Below are 16540 nucleotides of genomic sequence, written 5' to 3'. Positions count from 1 at the left end.
AAACCTACGCACAAATCAACAAGTTACAACTTTTGAACTAGCTATACAAATTATCTCCTGCATATTGTAATACAAGTAACTGAGAAAGAGAGTTACGCATGTGGTGAAAGATAAATCCACTGACAACTTTTATCTAACATTGCGTAAATTGTATTGTACTTTTAGACAGCAGTAAAGAATATACAGTCCATCATCATTGTACAGTAGCCAACTAATAGGAACTACAAGCTTATACTATCTTGCATCTAAAAAAGTTCATGGAAAAAGGTAATGAACTAAAATATCAAAAATCAAATCCAGTTGGATTATGTTTCCAAAAACACCCATAAAAATGTACACTTCAAAAATAAATCTCAATACATTTAAATATGCGCTTCTCGACTCAATCCTTACCTGTGATCTTTGTGCCAAAGTAGGTCGTGCATGTCTCCAGAATACTTTCCTTAGGACATCGGGGAACAAGCAAGCAACTACGATAACAATTATGCCAAGCCAGGCTGAACCACTGGACAACATGTGTACAAAGACACAGTACATGTCTTGTGATTGCAAAAATGGCCTGAAAAGGAAGAGATTGGAGATTAAACATATGGTAAGCACATATCGCACCTCCACATTCAGGTGAAGCTCCCCCTTACTCCCAGCTAATTACTTCAAAAAAAAGTAGTATCTCACACTACAACAAATTCCAAATATCTCAACTAAAGTAAAAGTTCACACAATGGAGGTGTTTGCAAAACACATTCAAAACTTTAATATGCATCTACAAAGTGTATTGATAACAGTTTCATTTTAACAGGACAATCCAATCCAAACTGTTTAAGTAAAGGACTCATTATTTTAACATAATTCACTTTTCATTAAGAATGTACATGTCCTAACACATTCTTTAATCTGACTACTGCGAGTACGTACAATTTCAATCATTCCGAACACACAAGTATATGGAATTAGAGAACAAAATTGATTTTCAAATGGGCATTCATTATACCAATGAGATATTGTGGGCCCATAACAAAGACGGTAAAAATATCACCTACAATGAACAGGAAAAGAAAGTACCTTAAATCTGCATACGTTACGACTTTCAAAATCAAAATAATTATGCACATGAATAAACTAGATAATTGTACATAGTATATTGTACTTATACAGCTTAAGTACAGTGTCACACTTAAAATGAGATTAATATACTCAAAACAAATGAAAGGAAATAACATTTGAACTTCTCTTTGAACTTCAAATTATAGAAAACAATGAGAGACAATCATTCCTTGATATTTAATGGAATTACCATTTAAATGGTATATGCATCAAGCAGCTTGCCTGATTGGCATCACATCCACAAACATTTACTCCTTCCATAATTTACACATAGTAGCATCAATGTGTACTAACTACAAGATGTACTGCAGAAATTCACTGAGACTATTTTGACAGCAACTTCCAAATCTACGACGTGGAGGTTCCAGTGTTAGACTGTGATGGACAAAGTCAGAAGTCTCACGACACCAGGTTATAGTCAACAGGTTTATTTGAAATCACAAGCTTGCAGAGTGCTGCTCCTTCATCAGGTGGACTATAATCTGGTGCCGTGTGACTTCTGACTATGACCACAGTCGTTGAGGAGGACAAGGGCAGCATGGGAACACCATATCAGTGATCCTTCTTTAGATGATTTTGGGTCCAGAAGGGTTAACTCTGCTTCGTCTCCACCAGTCCCACTGAGATTTCCCAACAATTCCTATTTTTGTTTCTGGTTTCCAGCATCCACAGTTCTTTGGTTCTTGCTTTCTCAGATTAAAAATGTCTTGCACAAGGCAGCCATCTTGACAAAATCAAACCCAACTGCCCAATCCTCGCACTAACACAAGTCTTGCAGCTCGAGGTGATGGGACAGGATTGAGCCATCTGGCAACCTCTCACTTTAGACTGGCACATACATAGAGGGGGTTGACTTAAAAGAACAACAGAAGATCACTTCAGTAGCTTTCTTCATGACTGAGTAGTGCTCTTAAGGATCCATTCTGCTCACCTTGCATGGGGGAAGGAGTTAGATAGCATGCCCTAAACTTAGTCTGTTCTGTCACCAGTCTGGCTGGAAAACCACAACCAGTGGACTCAGCTACCTGTGATCTGAAAACTGAAAACTCAAATCTCAGAGCAGAAACCATTCCATGAAAAACAATTGTCTTGAATGATGAACTACCCTGTTTCCCATGAACGCGGGCATTTCAGAGCAATCGCTGCCCTGCAGGAGACTCTAAGAACAGGTGAAGAACAGCTTGGGAAGGTAGTGGTTAGCTCTCCTACTGGAGTGGAAAACCCTAGCATCAAACCAGGATGCGTGGACTTGGATTTGCCATCAAGAACAAACTCATCAGCTGACTGAGCTCCATGCTAGCATCAACGATTGCCTCATTACTCAAATTACAATTGCCAAGAACAAGTAGGGAATGGTCAGGAGTTACTATCCTTCAACACTTGGTGACATAAACAAGTCCAAAAGAGGCTTATACTCCATCCTAGATGCCATAATTACCTAAAGAAAGATAACATTATCCTTCTTGGTGTTTTCAACACCAACTAATGCGCTGAAGAAATCGGCTACAAGACCAGGAAACACCAAGAATGGTTTGATGAAAATGGCTACATCATCTAAGACCTCATCCAAGGGGTGGAAAGATCTCCGTGCCTGATAAAACTACATCACCAGTGAGGCAAACTGAAGAACCCATCAAACAGCAAAAGGCAACTCAAAGTAGTAATAGAGAAATCACTAACCATTGGTAGACTGAGAAAACTGAACAGCTGTAACTCTGTCAACAAGCACAACATTTGGGGTTTTTTTTAGTGTCACCAGGTCAATAAATGGACCTAGCACCTTGTCTTCAAGTTGTTGCAGAGTAAGGACAGAACTCTTGACAGACAGAAAAACATCAGCCTGTTCAAGTAACTCTTAAACAGTGATACACTTGTACAGGATACATTTGAGGAAATCCCCCAACTCTCCAAAGATGATTCTGGACTCCCACCTAGTGTAGCACAAGTTGAAGATGTAATTCGACACATGAAGAATGGAAAAAGCCACAAGAATAGGCGGGATTCCACTGAACATTTTCAAATTTGGAGAAGCTCAACTTATTCATCTCTATTGACAATCCTTGCTCTATCAAGAGCTCAATTCTCTCAACTAGACTGCTTCTCTCCCATCTATTGCTCATGCACTGAGTCTATGAACAGTAAACACAGGACGAACAGCCCATGGTTAGACGATCAGCTCTTCACCGATTCTACTTATGACATGACTTTACTCCAGCTGGTTGTTCCAAGCGTTTGCGAGTCTTTCGGGGACACATTTGCCCACTGTTCCAGTGCATTTTGAAATCTGCACTTGGGTTGCGATGACTGGAATTAATTTCCCAGAAAATCAATATAAGCAACACAAGGGAAAGACTTGCTTCCCTTAACTGGGCTGATTACTGACCAAACCATTGGACACGAAGTAACAATTTAACTCACTGTGCTATTCTTCATTTACAGATTGCTTCATATTCACAATCTTTCTTCATTTTCAAAATTCTACTTCAGCTTTATTTTACACCATCGTACTTGAATGTTAAACAATTTGGCTCTAAAACCAAGTCTATATTTATTTTTTGTGACTATTGTATTCAGCCATTTAAAAAGAGATGAATGGTCAGCCAAAAAAAAGATAGGTTATTAGTTTTAAGTGTGAGGTATATTTTATACTGAGCAGGAGTATGAAGGGATATGAGCCAAAGGCAACTGTACAGAATTACACCATTGATCAACCGCAATCTCACTGAACAGCAGAACAGGCTTAAATGGGCTGAACAGCCGAGTCCTGTTCCTAGGTTCTTAATATGTTAAATGTTTACATTCAATTTATCAAATTGTCTAGTTGCACTTTTCATAATGGAACAGAGATAACCAAATATTCTGTCAGTTAGTACAAATCACTTACCAAATTATTGCTCCATAAAGCAAAGAAAATCCAAAGTAAAAAATTATTGAACCCCACATAACAAAGTGATTTATCCAGGTCCAGTAGTGTGTCTCGATTCCAAGCTGATTGCGTTTTGAAAATAGAGATGGGGTGGAGGTGAAAATAGAGAGAGATTTAATTTTTTTTATAAAGGATTACAAGGAAAACAGCATGCCAGGCATGAAATAAAATGGTTTAAAACAAATTCTAATTAAATATTTACTTCATTGTCTTGGGCTTTAAATTTTATGTAAGTAACTTCAAATGAAATAAAGTCATTTTCAACATTACGAACCAGTCAAGTGAACAATTAATAATGGAAAACATTCATTCTTTAATAGTTTAATTATGAGGTTTTCACTTTGCATGTAGAGGTGATTACAGGAGCTTGAAGAAATTGTTTTACTATTTACTGCTACTTGTAATGCCACTATACAAAAGGCAAACTGTTAACAATGCCAACATAACTAAATTAAAACAATTTACCCACAAATGACCATATTTTATGTTTAAAAATGTACAACTACATTTTGTGTTAAAGATTCTCTAGTGCATACTGATCAAAGAGTTTTAAAAGAGTTACTGAGCAGGTGATTCAGTGAGGACGTATGCGTTATATACCAAACATTTAATGAGAGCCTGAGATAAAACGTTGGGGGATCTATAGTCCCAATCTAATGTCCTCGGGACAGGCTGCTGACTGCGAAATAAATTCAATAAAAATCTGGAATTTTAAAAAAAACCTAATTTAGTCGTGACCATGTAACCATGATTGAATGTTGTAAAAACCCATCTGGTTTAATAATTCCCTTTAGGGAAGAAAATCCCATCCTTATCTAATCTAGCCTACATGTGACTCCAGATTCCCAGCAAAGTGATTGACTTTTAAATGTCCTCAGAAGTAGTTCTAGAAAGCCAAGCAGTTCCAAGGGGGATTAAGAATGGGTAATAAATGCTAACTGAGTGAATTAAAAAAAGGCAGGCTTTTCACCGATAGCTGGTGACCTCAAAATGTACCCATTTCAATGCCAGGGCCATAAGTCTAAAGGATAATTATACTTTAGATCAAAGGTGGACAAGTTCTTGGGGCACATGAATTAGAACAGAGTGGAAAAGGAGGGGGGGGGGGAAAAGGTCTTCCTAATTTCCTGTTCCCATGAGCTAACAAGAGAGAAAACTTTCATTTATACATTACTGATCTAGAGGAAGGAGGGCATTGTTGCTACATTTGCAGAAGACAAAGATAGGTGGAGGGATAGATATTGTTGAGGAGGCTGCCGAAGGATTTGGTCAGGCTAGGAAACTGGGCAAAGTTGTGGCAGATAGAATACAATTTCAGAAAATGTGAGGTTACGCACTTTCGTAGGAAAAAGAGGCATAAACTATTTCCCAAACTTGGGAAGACTTCATAAATCTGAGGCACAAAGGGAGTCAGAGTTGAGGTTTCTCCAAGTTAACACGCAGGATCAGTCAGCAATTAGCATTCATTTCAAAATGGTGAGAACAAAAGAGCAGCAATGTACTGCTAAGGCTGTAGAAGGATCTGGTCAGACCACATTTGGAACACTCAGCAACTTTAGACACCGTATCGAAGGATGTGTTGCCATTGGAAGGAGCCCAGAAGACTTTACAGAATTATCCCACAGATGAAGGACTTGCCACAGGAGGAGCAGGTGAGGACTCTGAAGACTGTACTTGGAGTTTAGAAGGATGTTTGGGGTAGGGTGTGTTGGATTGGGGGGGGGGGGGGCGGGGGGAAATCGGATTGAAACTTATAGAATATGGAGGCACCTGGATACAGCGGATATAGAAATTATGTTTCCAGTAGTAGGAGAGACTAGGACCTGCGGGACACAGCTTAGTGAAGGGATGACCCTTCAGAACAGAGAGGAGGAGGAATCACTTCAGCCAGAGGGTGGTGAAACAATGGAACTTATTGGTCACAGAATGCTCTGGATCTCAAGTCATTGAGGTACTGAATACAGAAATAGGTTTTTGCTTAATAAAAGGGATCAAGGGTTACAGGGAGAAGGCAGAAGAATGGGATTGAGAAATAGATCAGCCATGGTCTAATGCTGGAGCAGACCCATTAGGCCAAATGGCCGAATTCTGCTCCTATTATCTTAGGGTCTTAAATAATATGTACAAGGAAAGATGTTGTTGAATAGGAACAAAGTTTAATAACTTTCAGAACCAAATATTTGCAAATTCAGTAGAATAAACCATGAAAATTAAAATGAGCTTAGATTGCTGCTGTATATTTTAGTTTGTGGTATACTGCTCAGGAACCAGTTTATAATTGTACTTTGAAATCTACATTCAGCTAGTCTCTGGTGAGAATAATTTGAGATTTCAAGCTCCAGCTTTTTTTTTAAAAGAAGAGAAAATAGTTACCGAAGAAATAAAAGTGCATTTAATTTTAGTGCAAACAATCTGTTTTGATTTGCTCAATTTTTAATTGCTCTTTGATGTATATTGACCATGATTGTTATTGGATTCAGTATGTTAAAAGTATCAAAATTTGTAAATTCCATTAAGCAAATAGCAATTAACTACCACAAGACTCAAGGGTATGCTTACTCAACTTTTTAAAGCTTGTGGCTTTAAAAAGGACACCATTGCACATTAACAGTGTAATAGTAGAATATGGTATAATCATCTCATTTTATATAAAGCAATATATCACTTGACATTGAATAAAATGAATAATTCAAAAAGGATGATATATGCATACAGAAACAGAATAAGTAGGCCATACTTTATGCTGTTTTTATGCCATTTGTTAGAATGTGGAACACAACCTTAAGAAGCAATTGCAAAAAACTTTGTGCTTTTAAATAGAAACCAGATGAGATTATCAATGAAAAAGGGAACAGAACAATATGGTGATAGGCTGAAATAGGGTAGATGCATAAAAAGGAGTCATGTATGGAGCAAAAGACCACAGACTAATTAGGCTGAATGGCATGTTCATGTGCTGCGAATCCCAAATAACACTTTTGCTCGAATTAGCTTTTACTCAGTGATACCTATTTTTCACATAATGCAGAGCTAACAAAAAGGTAGCCTTTAAAATCTAATAATTCTTAATCTTATGATGCCCCTTATCAGTACTGATTTGTGCTACATGTCACGAAATGGAATCAGCACAGGTAAATGTACATTAGCACAAATACACTTCAATAAACTTCCCTTTATTGTTTAAGCCCTCAGCTTTAATAGCACATACTTACCTTTAAAGTAACCGTAATAAACATCACTGTAAAAACCAGAAAGCCAAATGTCCAGTTTCCAGACATCTAAATGTAAGAAGAAACAAGTTAAAACACAAGTCCTGATTTTCTACAACCCTCACAAAGAATGCATATGAATGACTAAGAAAGTGGAGTAATTGATGAAGTATTACCTTTGCTAGAAAGCAAGAAATCTCTCCTCTGTAAATTTCAATAATTATAATATTAAACAGATGGGATAGCAATCCAAATAGCCTAATCTACTAATTTGTTTTAAGTAAACTAAAATTACTTTGTAGATAATGATTAAAAATTCTCATCAATTGAAGACCAGTAACTTGTTGAACTCTGATGCCTGCATGGAGATCAGCTTGAGTAAACAGCATAATTATACAACCATGTTTACATTGCTCTCAGGAAAAGCAGAACTTATGAGAGTTTGAATATATACACAATATTCTGCTCAGTTCTGTCACAGGGCCAATAAAATGTTTCACATCACAGACAAATGGGCAGCTAAACTTTTTCAAGCACTTGAACCTTAAAAGGAAGGCCACTTAGTGTTTCATAAACCTCAAAGCTTAAAAGGTAATGCTCGCTGTGATCACAATTAAATGCAAATATTTAGCCAAGCTGTGCTTTTAAAAATGCTGCGTGTCACTTCCAATTAGTGATCATAGATGTGAATCGAATTTTCCTGAGCGTAAATTGGTCAAACCGTCTGTGGTGTGGGTGGTTTATTAATCAATTCTTTAACTTGCTGTGTTTGAAAAGCAGATGCCAGTTCTTACGATTTTGTTAATATACATGCATAATAACATCCAAATATTCTAGCTTTATAACTTGGCTCAAAATCTTGTGTCAAACATATTGCTAAGCCTCCCTCAACAATACCTTCCAAACCCATAGTCACATTTTCCAGAAGGACAAGGGTAGTAGATACATAGGGACAGTATCTGTAAGCTTCGCCTCTAAGCCATACACCATCCTGACTTGGAATTGTATTATTGTTTCGTCAAGTCACTTGGTCAAAACTCTGGAATAATGTCGATAACTGTACAATGGGTATTTCTACACCAACTGACTGCAGTTCAAAAAGTTAATTCAAATTGGCTATGAGGGATGGTTAATTAAAAATGATGGTAATGTTACTGATGCTTGTGTCCTACGAAAGAATTTTAAAAAGAACTAATGTGGGTCTATAACTGCCCCCTAACCTCATCCAGCTGCGTCAAAGGGAACATCACTAAGTGTAAATTCATCAAGTCACATTGTATTTTTACTCAGGATCTAAAGTGCTGCTCATTGTTAGAGTTAATATTGCTGAGCCCCTACTATACTAGAATCCTATGATTTCAAAGCGTGCATTTATTTTGAGATGGAGCACAACTGAAAAGGGAAACAAAATTGATCCTCTTAGATGTTAATGAAACAAAGACTGAAACTTAGGTTGGAAACCAAGCCTTCTTTGGGTAGTCTGAACTTGGTTGAAAGTACAAAAAGGACACTAATTAATTCAAGCTCAGAGGAAATTGATGCACCTGGTGACAAAACAAGTAAGCAGAAGATGACAGGATACTGAACTGGAAGATAAGCAAACACAATCGCTGCAGTTATTTCTGCTACATCAAGAGAGTATTGGTGGATCTAAGGTATCCAGAATGAGTTAAGGAGTTTATGCAAACATGTCGCATTTTGGGTGAAGCCCATGTTACAGGAATTCAGACTGGCTGTCAGCTGAGGATCAGGCTAGTTCCTGGAAGCAACTTAAGGAAAACATGACTGGATATTTGAAAAGCTTAATGCAATCAAACTTTCAAAATTGTTTTGTAAAAGAAAAATCATGTTTGACAATTTGACCATTCTTTGAGGATAATGACAAGCAGAGTTGTTTAACAGAACTAGTAAAGATGGTGTCTGGATTTTCAGAAAGCATTTGATTATGTGTCACATAAAAAGGTTATTGCACATGATAGCAGTGCATGATATCTTAGTATGGATTGATGACTGGTTATACATGACGGAGTTATATTAATGGGTCTTTTCAGGTTGGAAACATAACTAGTTGAGAGTCACAAGGATCAATTACTTACTATCTACTTTAATGACCTGGATAAGAGGGTAGAATGCAATGAAACTAAATTTGCAAATTATACAAAAGTAGTTGGAAGGGCATTTTTTTTTTAACGTGAGTCAAAAGAAATCTGCACGGGGATACAGATAGGGTGCGTCAATGGGCAGAATGCTGGCAGATGGGGTTTATTATTGGAAAATGTGAGGTCACTTGGGTAGGAAGAATTAAAAGGCAGAATATTATTTAAATGGAGATAGACTTCAAAGAAAGTGCAGCACAGAGGTCTAGGTGTTTTGTGCATGAAACACAAAAAGTCAGCTGAGAGGTGCAGCATGTCATTAAAAAGCTAGTGGAATTTTGACCTTCATTGCTGGGAGGTTAGAGTTTAAAATTAGGGAAGCCTTGTTACAACTGTACAGGTAGTGAGGCTGCACCTGGAATACTGTGCAAAGTTTTCATCCCGGTAAAATAGGATTTAAGTTTTTTTTAAAGAATGATGCACTAGCATTAGAGGCAGTACAAAAAGAGATGTACTGGGATGAAAAGGTCGACTTATCAAGAACAGCTAAATAGGTTAGCTCTTTGTTCATTATCTAGAAGCATGCGGGGTGATCCTGTTGAAATATACAACATCCTGCAGGATGTTGAGATGTTTCCATTTGTAGACAAATCTCGATCTAGGGATCATCTTTGTTGAATAAAAACCAAAAGAACTATTCTTTCAGTGAGTACTCTCCATCATTTGTTGGGAGAAGGTTCCTCAGGTGACATTGAATGATTACAGGAGGTCTGGGAGAAAGTGTTAGGAGTGGAGATCACTGGGAACTTGGGAGGACATTTGAGAGAGTGCGAGGACGATTTCAATATGTAATAGGACCCATGCTATGCAGTTAATGATTTGCCACAGAGCTCACCTGGCCCCAGATCGTTTGCAAAATTTAAGCAGGGTGTATCTTCAATGTGCTCCAGATGCAAGATAAATACAGGTACCCTCATTCATTGTTTGTGGTCCTGCCACAGGCTTCATACATGCTGGAGCGTTGTGGCAGCAGTAAGAGAGAAGATCTTGGGTACCGAACTCAAGGTGAGCCTGGTTTCACTTCTCCTGGGTTTGTTGAATTTATCTCCCTCAGATGTACATGGGAGAAAGCTTTTTAACATCCTCACTTTTTGTACGAGGAAGAACATTCTGATGTGCTGGATGTCTGAGAAACCCCCCCCCCCCCCCCAGTCTGTCAATGTGGCACAAATTAATTGTGGAAATTTTCATTTGGACTTTCTTACAAATAGGGGTGCACCAGAAAACAGAATTTTTATAAGACATGGCAGCTCTTTTTGAATTATTTGGAAGCAGATCTGTTCGCCATTTTCATCAGGGCTTTTGCCTAGCCATGGTGGTTTGGTTTAATAAGTTTAATGCCCTGAGGTGAAGAATTTCGAGCAAATATGGGTTTAATAGTTGATGCGTTCGAAAGTAGAGAGCTGAGGTTTGTTACGCTGAGCAACGTTATTTATTTATTATTGAGTGTGGTTGGCAGTTCTTTCGTAGAATAGTATAGTAGTTGGTTTATTGTTTTTGTTATAATATTATATTTTATATTGTTGTAATTTTATAATTTTGTAAAGAAACTTTTTTCAATAGAAATATCTAAAAAAAGGAGGATGCTGTAGGTCAGACAAAAATAGATATTTCTTGGAAAGCTCAGCTGGTCTGGCAGCATCTGTGGAGAGAAACCAGAGTTAATGCTTTGCGTCAAGTGACTCTTCCTCAGAACAGTTCTAAAGGAGGAAGAATCACTCAACCCAAAGCGTTAACTCTGATTTCTCTCCACAGATGCTGCCAGAGGTGCTGAGCTTTTCCAGCAATTTCTATTTTTGTCTTAGCATCTTTACTGAGTAAAGGGACACTTGTAAAATGGCAATGCAAAGGAATTTCTCTCTTCCCCCACATCTCCTCTTCATCCTAAAAGGGTGGTGAATGCCTGGAATTCTCTGAGACTTGTGGAGGTTATATCATTGAAGTATTTAAAAAGAGAAGATATAAAGATTGTTGAAATACTGGGGAGGGAAGAGTTATTATTAGTTGGCATGAGAGAGGATTGGAGGTCTGGGTAGATAAGCAATAGTCTTGTTAAATGTTGGGGCAAGATTGAGGGGCTGAATCGTTTGCTGCTGATTATTTATTTTGTCATGACTGAATTTAGGTTACTGCATCATCCTAACTATGTCTGCTGAGAAAGCAAATTTAGCACAGTTCTTTTATCTCCTTAACTTGAATGGCCTAATACACATTTTAAACTTATATTGTCACAAAATGGTGACCAGTCGACCACAGATTTCCATTTGAGACAGGTCTTCAACTTGCAACAAATGACATAGAACCTCACCCATCGTCACTCTTATTAAAAGAGCTAATAAACAACATTCTATTATTTAATTTGGAATTTATGAGTAATATAGTTTTCATACTTGGACATAACCTTGCAGGTGCCAAATTAGGTATCATGCAAGTAAACAATTGAATTCCCATGACTATACTCAAACGGCACTGAAATATTAAGTTCTACTTCATGAATATGAAGCAATAATATACATGCTGAAAGTAGTTCTGTATTTCAAAATGATAAAACTTTCTACATTTTGTCAGAACCTTGCTCATTGGTCTCCCTCAAAATACAGCCCTCCCAAATACATATGATAAACAGCAACCAGCTTTGAGAACAAGCATGACTACCAATTTCCTGGCAGCAATGACAATCCTCTTTGAAAAGATAACTTCAAAACAGTCTGGCTTTCTCAGTATTCCAGAATTATCTATTATTTCTCGATCAGTACTAATTGAAAATAAGGTTTTTAAATTAAGAACTACAATTTACCTACTAGAAAATACTAGTTGTAAATCACACTTTTGCTATATTGAACTACATTTATACATTACTAACAGATCAAAACATACATGTTTGCATGCAAGTAGGCATTTATTTCACATGACTACACTCGTTTTGAATTTCAAAATGGTCCGATAATTTAAGAAAATAATGGATAATCTCAGCACATTCTAAACTACAATAGGCCACACAGACTATTTTAGCATGAATAAGCTTCTACAGATTCCAGAGTGTTATAACCGGCTTTATCCTTAAATATATATTATTTATTAAAGTATTAATAAAGACTACACTTTCTATCATGTGTGCAACAGATTGATGCAACTTTTTTCAAATCCATTCATTCATATATTGGAAATATTTCCAAGATATCAAAGATCTAGTTTAGAAGGAAAGTAATTGCAGTACTGAATGTTTGTAATTTTTTGAAAACTAAACCCTCTTGTATCCAAATGAATTGAGAAATATGGAGAATGTATAGCCTTTATCACCTTTTGCCCCACCCCATAAATGATACAAGATCCAAAACAGTCAACTCTTACCAGTTGCCTGTTAGATTTCAAAATCTGAAGTCATGCATGCGATGGAAGAGAGGAAAGGAAAAGAAAACAGTAGAAAAACCAAAATTTCAAGCATTTAGAAAAACCTATCAATTGTACAGCCAAAGTAACAATTACAACACTTCATCTATCCCATGTAGCACCTTCTAGAAAGAGAGAAAAAAAAATGATTGGTTAGGGCCTCATCACATTTTCAGATATTCCAAAGTGTGTTATAGCTGATGAATTATTGGTTCAAATTCTCCAAATATAGTACCTGATGCTGTTAATTTGAACAGTATAGCATTTCAATTAAACTCGACAACTTTATTCATTTTCAGAACCAAAACAACCTTTAGTTATTTTCTGCGAAGTTAAAGGTAAAAAGTTACTATAGTCTCAGAGTACCATAGGACTGCTCTCTCGGAAAGAGAGGACTGGTGGTAAGTTTAACCTGAGGATCACCTCACCTCAAGCGAGGTGCAAAGTTGAAAAGGCTGAACATTCATTATATGCTCAGCAGGAGTGGAAATTGAACCCATGCCACTGGTGTCATTCTGCATCACAAATGAGCCTTCCTGCCAACTGAGCGAACTGATCCTCATTATTTCTGGCATTATATTGATGTCGAACCCATTTAAATGTTAAGTTAATACATTTCAAACAACTTATATATGACATGGTATACTTCATCTGAATGCTATAAAGGTAACAGGATTTCAGTTATTTATGCTATTAAGGATGTAAGCGGTGATGGAAGCTCTAAAAAGATGCTCAGTTCCCAACTTATCATATCTTAAAGTCAAATAAACTTTAAAATAGAAGCTATAATTGAACAAAAAAAAAAGGCTTCAAAGAATTTTAGTTTTAACAAGAAGCCCTACCTGACCATTGCCCATCATGGATGCATCATCTCCTCTCAGAAGATAAGAACCAAAGAAAAATATAAAGGCATGACAAAATCCTAGCAGTGTCCAATACAGAAATCTTTTGAGGGACAAGACCTCATTTCTGCTAATCTCTCTGTAAAAACACAAAATATCACAGGTTTTACAAAATATCAATAATGATTTTAATTATTTGTCTGCCTAAATATGACATTTTGCTGAGACCTGAAGCATATTTTAAACTTATTCACAACTTGAAATTCAGATTAATACGAGTATTTCACCTGAAATTCACCACTCTAGTTTCCAGGTTGAAATGGTTATTTACTTTTGTCTGAATGCAGTTCATTGCCTCAATTCAAATCAGGAACCAATCTCTTCCATTCAGCATGTGGAAAAGATGTAAAGAAAACAATATTTAAATTCAACCTACTTGTACAATGATGGCTTGTTCTGAAGTATGTGGGGCTGCACATCTTGTTCAAACAAACTATACATGAGGATGGGTAAGGAAGTGAAGCAAATGTTGTACAACGTCAGGTAAGCACCATCATATAATGTCTGTAAGAGAGGTAAATTAATGCAGTGCTCTCTAGCTATGAATTCATGTACATATATTATATACATTCTTGCTATCCAGAACAAAGACAAGACTTGTGGAAAAATCTATTACACTTGAATGCTAAGGAGGTTCAACTTTAAATGAGGAAAGCACTGTCTTCAAGATGACTTGTGGGAGATTGCTTCAGATGCATAAAAACCTGACATTTCAGGATCCTAATATTTCAGAAATGAAGAACAATGTAGATATATTACATAAACATAAAAATGCCTTTCATACCTTTGACACATCCCAAAGCACTTCACATTCTATGAATTGGTTATTAAGTGAGCAGTTTAATGAAGCACACAGTCAACTATGTTAAAGGTGTTTATATAAACAAGTATGTTGTTTGTGTAATATACCTAATGTAATCCTCATCTATGATCAATGCTGTGTGAAAAACAGCAACAGAAGTTTGAAGAGTAATCTCAAAGCAGATAATAGACTTAAATGGTCTAACTGCTATCCTGAAAGAGGCAGACATGGAGTCTGGAATTCCTATTATTATCATTGAAAATTCCTCAGATTCTAGAAGGATCCAAGCAGGTAGAAAAATTGAAAACGTAACCCTTCTATTCAGAAAAGGAGGGAGGTAGAAAGGAGGTTCTAGACAAGTTAGCCTCATACTTATAATAGGAAATGTGCATTATTATGACCATAACAGAATATATTTTTAAAATGTGACCAAGCAGAACCAACATAGCATTGCAAAAGGGAAATCATTTTTACCTAGAATTTTTTAAAATCAAAGTAACATTCATGGTGTGTAGAGGAGAACTGGTGAATGTGGTGTACTTGAATTTTAAAAAAGACACTTAATAAGGTACCACAAACATTGCCACACAAGATAAAGCACATGGTGTAGAGGTCAACATAACATCAATAAATTACTGGTTGGTTAACAGGAAGCAGGGTATAGGGAAAAAGTGTCTTTTTTTGATTGGCATGCTATTACTATTGGAGAACAATGAACATAATTGCTAGGTCCACAACTATTATAAACTACATCAGTTTTTTGGAGGGGAGAATAAAGATGTGGTAGTTAGATTTGCTGAATGCTCAAGATAGGAAGGAAGTCGTCAAGAGGAGGTAGTGTATCGGCAAACATATAGTGTATCAGCAAAAATCTAGCAGATCAAATAAAATGTGGAAAGTGCGTGCTCATTTTAGCAGGAAGAATACAAAAGCAGTATGTAGAAAGAAGGTGCAGAACTTGGGGGCAAAAAGGAATTTGGATGGTCAGGTACATGAATCAGAGTTAGTATATAGGAATAGTAAGCGAGCAAATGAATAAAGTCATCTATATTCCATTCTCCTTACAATAAAGTTGCGAAGTTTTATTGCAACTGTACAAAACCTTTGCTGAGACACATCTGAAGTGCTGCTTACAATTTTGATTTACTTATTAGAACATGATGATAAAATTGGGTTAGAAACAGCTCAGAGAAGGTTCACAACTTATCTTTGGGATGAAGGACTTATCTTATGAAAACCTATGTTAGCAGATTAGGCCTATATCAAAGAAGAGAGGTAATCCTATTGAAACCCAAGATTGTGAGGGGACTGGATAAACTGGAAGCGGTTTCCTCTTGTGGAAGACACTAAAATTTAGGGTACATGGCTTAAGAGTAAGAGGTCTCCTTCCTTTAAAAAAAGTACATTAGAGATGAGACGAAATATTTTGTCTTAATGTCCTTAGATGGTGGACTTTTCTTCCTTCAAAGGTAGTGGAGGCGGAGTCTTTAAACCTATTCAAGGTAGAGATAGATAGATTTTTGATAGGTAATGGAGGCAAAGGTTACATACTACAGACAAGAAAGTAGAGCTGAGGCAAGCCACGACCAACCAGATCAGCCATGATCTTCTGGAATGGCTGGGCACGTTCATAAAGGGCCAAATTGTCTACTCCAGCTCAAAGTCCTTTGCTCCGATAAACCAAAGTGCAGCCATCTGGTTGCGCTGTGGTCAATTGTTAAGTAAAATGTTTTCAGATATTTAAATTGTCAATTCAATTAGCAAGTGACAATTTCAGAGCCTCAACAAGTCTTGCACAAACTGCATATAGTATCTTTCAAGCTGCCATGAAAAAAATAAGCCACATATCAGGAATTACTAATTCTAAGGTACTTTCTTGAATTCTCTCTGGCATCTATGCAAAAACATATAGCCACACACGGATAAAATTTGTAACCATGTGTTATGTCATCCTACTGTTAAGAAATTGAAGTTCATTTCAAAAACTCGCTAGGATGAAAGCGCTAACAAATGAAGTTGAAGTCCAGAATGCCCTGCCACAATAAATAAAT

General features: G+C 36.8%; 1 protein-coding gene across 3 annotated transcripts in view; it reads right to left on the bottom strand.

Moving 5' to 3' along the window:
• atp11b (ATPase phospholipid transporting 11B) overlaps positions 1 to 16540 on the bottom strand; it is a 174629-nt gene that overhangs the window by 60540 nt on the left and 97549 nt on the right. Inside the window, exons 24-30 of one of the 3 annotated variants that reach the window (XR_011960884.1) lie at positions 14064 to 14191; positions 13628 to 13766; positions 12747 to 12770; positions 7416 to 7443; positions 7243 to 7308; positions 3989 to 4092; positions 394 to 559 (exon numbers count right to left, since the gene is read on the bottom strand). Coding sequence is in view for 2 of the 3 variants with exons in the window: in XM_072572445.1 (XP_072428546.1) it covers positions 394 to 559; positions 3989 to 4092; positions 7243 to 7308; positions 12747 to 12770; positions 13628 to 13766; positions 14064 to 14191 (627 nt within the window). In the remaining variant the exon portion in view is untranslated. The remainder of the gene's footprint in view (positions 1 to 393; positions 560 to 3988; positions 4093 to 7242; positions 7309 to 7415; positions 7444 to 12746; positions 12771 to 13627; positions 13767 to 14063; positions 14192 to 16540) is intronic. The other 2 variants (XM_072572445.1, XM_072572446.1) reach the window with 2 other exon arrangements.

The sequence above is a fragment of the Chiloscyllium punctatum genome, chromosome 6 (genome assembly GCF_047496795.1).
Source record: "Chiloscyllium punctatum isolate Juve2018m chromosome 6, sChiPun1.3, whole genome shotgun sequence".
Lineage (NCBI taxonomy): Eukaryota > Metazoa > Chordata > Chondrichthyes > Orectolobiformes > Hemiscylliidae > Chiloscyllium > Chiloscyllium punctatum.
The sequence above is the reverse complement of the archived record's forward strand: the minus strand, read 5'-3'. Positions and strand labels throughout refer to the sequence as shown.